General features: G+C 36.3%; 1 protein-coding gene and 1 pseudogene across 1 annotated transcript; both read right to left on the bottom strand.

Annotated features, from left to right (window-relative positions):
- Window positions 1-1315: 1315 nt before the first annotated feature.
- LOC112065994 (hypoxanthine-guanine phosphoribosyltransferase-like) lies at window positions 1316-2229 on the bottom strand. The gene has a single exon (XM_055090292.1). The coding sequence runs from the start codon at window positions 2224-2226 to the stop codon at window positions 1570-1572; it is 657 nt and encodes a 218-aa protein (XP_054946267.1). The 5' UTR covers window positions 2227-2229; the 3' UTR covers window positions 1316-1569.
- Window positions 2230-3882: 1653 nt separating this feature from the next.
- LOC112065995 (hypoxanthine-guanine phosphoribosyltransferase-like) overlaps window positions 3883-4287 on the bottom strand; it is an 821-nt pseudogene continuing 416 nt past the window's right edge.

The raw sequence follows: 4287 nt of genomic DNA, 5'->3' as shown, positions 1-4287 counted from the left end.
GGTCCTGGGCTTTTGTTTGTTGGGAGATTTTTAATTGCAGTCTCAATTTCAGTGCTTGTGATTGGTCTGTTTATATTTTCTATTTTTTCCTGGTTCATTCTCAGAAGGTTATGCTTTTCTAATTTGTCCATTTCTTCCAGGTTGTCTACTTTATTGGCATAGAGTTGCTTGTAGTAATCTCTCATGATCCTTTGTATTTCTGCAGTGTCAGTTGTTACTTTATTTGAGATGTTTCTTGTTTCTTGAGGTAGAATTGTATGGCTATAAACTTCCCTCTTAGAACTGCTTTTGCTGCATCTCATAGGTTTTGGGGCATCATGTTTTCATTGTCATTTGTTTCTAGGTATTTTTTGATTTCCTCTTTGATTTCTTCAGTGATCTCTTGGTTATTTAGTAGTGTATTGTTAAGCTTCCATGTGTTTGTATTTTTTACAGTTTTTTCCTGTTATTGATATCTAGTCTCATGGCATTGTGGTCGGAAAAGATACCTGATGCAATTTCAGTTTTCTTAAATTTACCAAGGCTTGATTTGTGACCAAGATGTGGTCTATCCTGGAGAATATTTCATGAGCACTTGAGAAGAACGTGTATTCTGTTGTTTTTGGATGGAATGTCCTATAAATATCAATTTATTCCATCTTGTTTAATGTGTCATTTAAAGCTTGTGTTTCCTTATTTATTTTCACTTTAGATGATCTGTCCCTTGGTGAAAGTGAGGTGTTAAAGTCCCCTACTCTAATTGTGTTACTGTCGATTCCCCCTTTTATGGCTGTCAGCATTTGCCTTATGTATTGAGGTGCTCCAATGTTGGGTGCCTAAATATTTACCATTGTTATATCTTCTTCTTGGACTGATGCCTTGATCATTATGTAGTGTCCTTCTTTGTCTCTTTTAATCGTCTTTTTTTTTTTTAGTTTATTTTAAAGAGACAGCCTTTATTTTAAGGATTTTTACATTGAAGCCTTCAAAAAGTGGAAGGTTTTTAGAACTTATTGACCTGTATTTAAAAGGAACTGTTGACAAAGATTCACCAGAAATAATCTGAGCAAGCGGGAAAATACTACTGAAACCTACTAAAATAACTCCAGGACATCTGGTTTATCCAACATAATGATACCTCTAAATGCTGTCACTGATATGAAACTGACTGCTTCTTTTCTAAACACACAGTGGTATAATTAACAATATTCAATCACTTCTGTTCTTTCCTGAGTATATAAAAATTAAAATACCAATTTAAAAACTAATATATTCTCCTCTTTCAATGTTTCTTACAGATACAATTTCAATATTTTCATTCAATAGTGGTGTGGTTTAAGAGATTTTTCATTCACAAGTCAAATAACAATCCACCCAAAGGGAACTGATAGTCTATAGGCTCATAGTGCAAATAAAGAGTTTGGGAATGCAGCAACTGACCTTTCTAAAATACAGAATGGATAAAATTCTTAGAAGATACATGCAATAAGCTCTACTAAGCAGCTGGCCACAGAACTAGAACATCCGATAATTTTCCTGGTGACTTCAGTGGGACTCCAGATGTTTCCAAACTCAACTTGAACTCTCATCTTAGGCTTTGTATTTTGCTTTTCCAGTTTCACTAACGACACAAACATGATTCAAATCCCTGAAGTATTCATTATAGTCAAGGGGATATCCTACAACAAACTTGTCTGGAATTTCAAATCCAACAAAGTCTGGTCTATATCCAACACTTTGCGGGGTCCTTTCCACCAGCAAGCTTGCAACCTTGACCATCTTTGGATTATTCTGCTTGACCAAGGAAAGTAAGGTTTGCATTGTTTTGCCAGTGTCAGTTATATCTTCAACAATCAAGACATTCTTTCCAGTTAAAGTTGAGAGATCATCTCCACCAATTACTTTTTTGTCGCCTGTTGACTGGTCATTACAGTAGCTCTTCAGTCTGATAAAATCTACAGTCATAGGTATAGATCTATCACTATTTCTGTTCAGTGCTCTGATGTAATCCAGCAGGCCAGCAAAGAATTTATAGCCCCCCTTAAGCACACAGAGGGCCACGATGTGATGGCCTCCCATGTCCTTCATCACATCTTGAGCCAGCCGTCTGGTCCTGTCCATAATTAGTCCATGAGGAATAAACATCTTTTCCAAATCCTCAGCATAATGATTAGGTATACAAAATAAATCTAGGTCATAACCTGGTTCATCATCACTAATCATGATGCTGGGGCTACGGGTCGCCATAATGGAGCCAGCTGGCGTGGGATGAGGGCAGTCTCAATAGTCTTTTTTTTAAAGTCTATTTTGTCCAATATGAGAATTGCTACTCCAGTTTTCTTTTGATTTCCATTTTCATGGAATATCTTTCTCCAGCCTCTCACTTTCAGTCTGTATGTGTCCCTAGGTATGAAGTGGGCCTCTTGTAGACAGCATATGTATGGGTCTTGTTTTTGTATCCATTCAACCAGTGTATGTCTTTTGGTTGGAACATTTAAACTATTTACATTTAAGATAATTATCAAGATGTATGTTCCTATTACCATTTTCTTAATTGTTTTGGGTTTGTTTTTGTAGGTCTTTTCCTCCTCCTGTGTTTCCTGCCTAGAGAAATTCCTTTAGCATTTGTTGTAAAGCTGTTTTTTTTTTGTTTGTTTGTTTTGTTTTTTTGCGGTACGCGGGCCTCTCACAGTTGTGGCCTCTCCCGTTGCAGAGCGCAGGCTCCGGACGCGCAGGCTCAGCGGCCATGGATTATGCGCCCAGCCGCTCTGTGGCATGTGAGATCTTCCTGGACCGGGGCACGAACCCGTGTCCCCTGTATCGGCAGGCGGACTCTCAACCACTGCGCCACCAGGGAAGCCCGAGACTTTTAACAAGTGGATTACCACTTTGAGTCAGGGGTTCTCTGTGCCCCACTTATCATCTCATGATGGCAGAGAGTCTGGCAAGACATCCAGTTACAAATATTGTTGCATTCTTTCTTGCACCACTCCTGAGAATTACTGTCAGTAGTTTGTTAAGCTGTGAAGAAATAGAAGGATGATTTGAAAAACATTTTCATGTATCTCAGATTTTTATATTTATACAGAAGATTACTAAACAAAGGATTGCTATATGTTGCAGATGTTCAAATGCATAGAAATTGATAAAGTAACATTCTGGGTCTGATTTGTCAGAATAAAATTCATATTTAAATTTAATGTAAAGAAATATACACATCTATTTCTCCATCTACATTTTAAGATCTTTTAGTGCTTCAAAACTGCTGGAAGCAATCCAGTTGTTCCTGTGCTAGATAGTAGCCAGTGACTTTTACACTAATGGAGTTTTGTCCTTAATCTCTTAATTGTATTTCTTTTCTGTAAATCAGATAAATCCTTGTTATTACTTTAAAATAAAAAAAAGTAATAATAACTCTACAATAGCATTTAATATACAGTCCATACCCTAAGATGACTTTGGTAGATTATTTTTCTTCCCCATCCAGGATCCAATCAAAGTTCACTCATCACATTTGGTCCTAATCACTTTAGTCCATTTTAATCTTTTTTTTTCTTTTTTTAAAGAGACAACCTTTATTTTTAGGATTTTTACATTGAAGACTTCAAAAAGTGGTAGGTTTTTAGAACTTATTGACCTGTATTTAAATGGAACTGTTGACAAAGATTCGCCAGAAATAATCTGAACAAGCGGGAAAATACAGTTAATGCTACTGAAATCTACTAAAGTAATTCCAGGACATATGGTTTATCCAGCATAACAATACCTCTAAATGCCGTCACTGATATGAAACTGACTGCTTCTTTTCTAAACACACAGTGGTATAATTAACAATATTCAATCACTTCTGTTCTTTCCTGAGTATATAAAAATTAAAATACCAATTTAAAAACTAATATATTCTCCTCTTTCAATGTTTCTTACAGATACAATTTCAATATTTTCATTCAATAGTGGTGTGGTTTAAGAGGTTTTTCATTCACAAGTCAAACAACAATCCACCCAAAGGGAACTGATAGTCTATAGGCTCATAGTGCAAATAAAGAGTTCGGGAATGCAGCAACTGACCTTTCTAAAATACAGAACAGATAAAATTCTTAGAAGATACATGCAATAAGCTCTACTAAGCAGCTGGCCACAGAACTAGAACATCCGATAATTTTCCTGGTGACTTCAGTGGGACTCCAGATGTTTCCAAACTCAACTTGAACTCTCATCTTAGGCTTTGTATTTTGCTTTTCCAGTTTCACTAACGACACAAACATGATTCAAATCCCTGAAGTATTCATTATAGTCAAGGGGATATCC

This window comes from Physeter macrocephalus, chromosome 14, assembly GCF_002837175.3.
Source record: "Physeter macrocephalus isolate SW-GA chromosome 14, ASM283717v5, whole genome shotgun sequence".
NCBI classification, from domain to species: domain Eukaryota; kingdom Metazoa; phylum Chordata; class Mammalia; order Artiodactyla; family Physeteridae; genus Physeter; species Physeter macrocephalus.
This window is presented reverse-complemented; position numbering and strand designations above follow the sequence as displayed.

Bases quoted from the DNA above. Each gene is read 5' to 3' on its own strand.
- LOC112065994 (XM_055090292.1), bottom strand. From the start codon at position 2,226: ATGGCGACCCGTAGCCCCAGCATCATGATTAGTGATGATGAACCAGGT.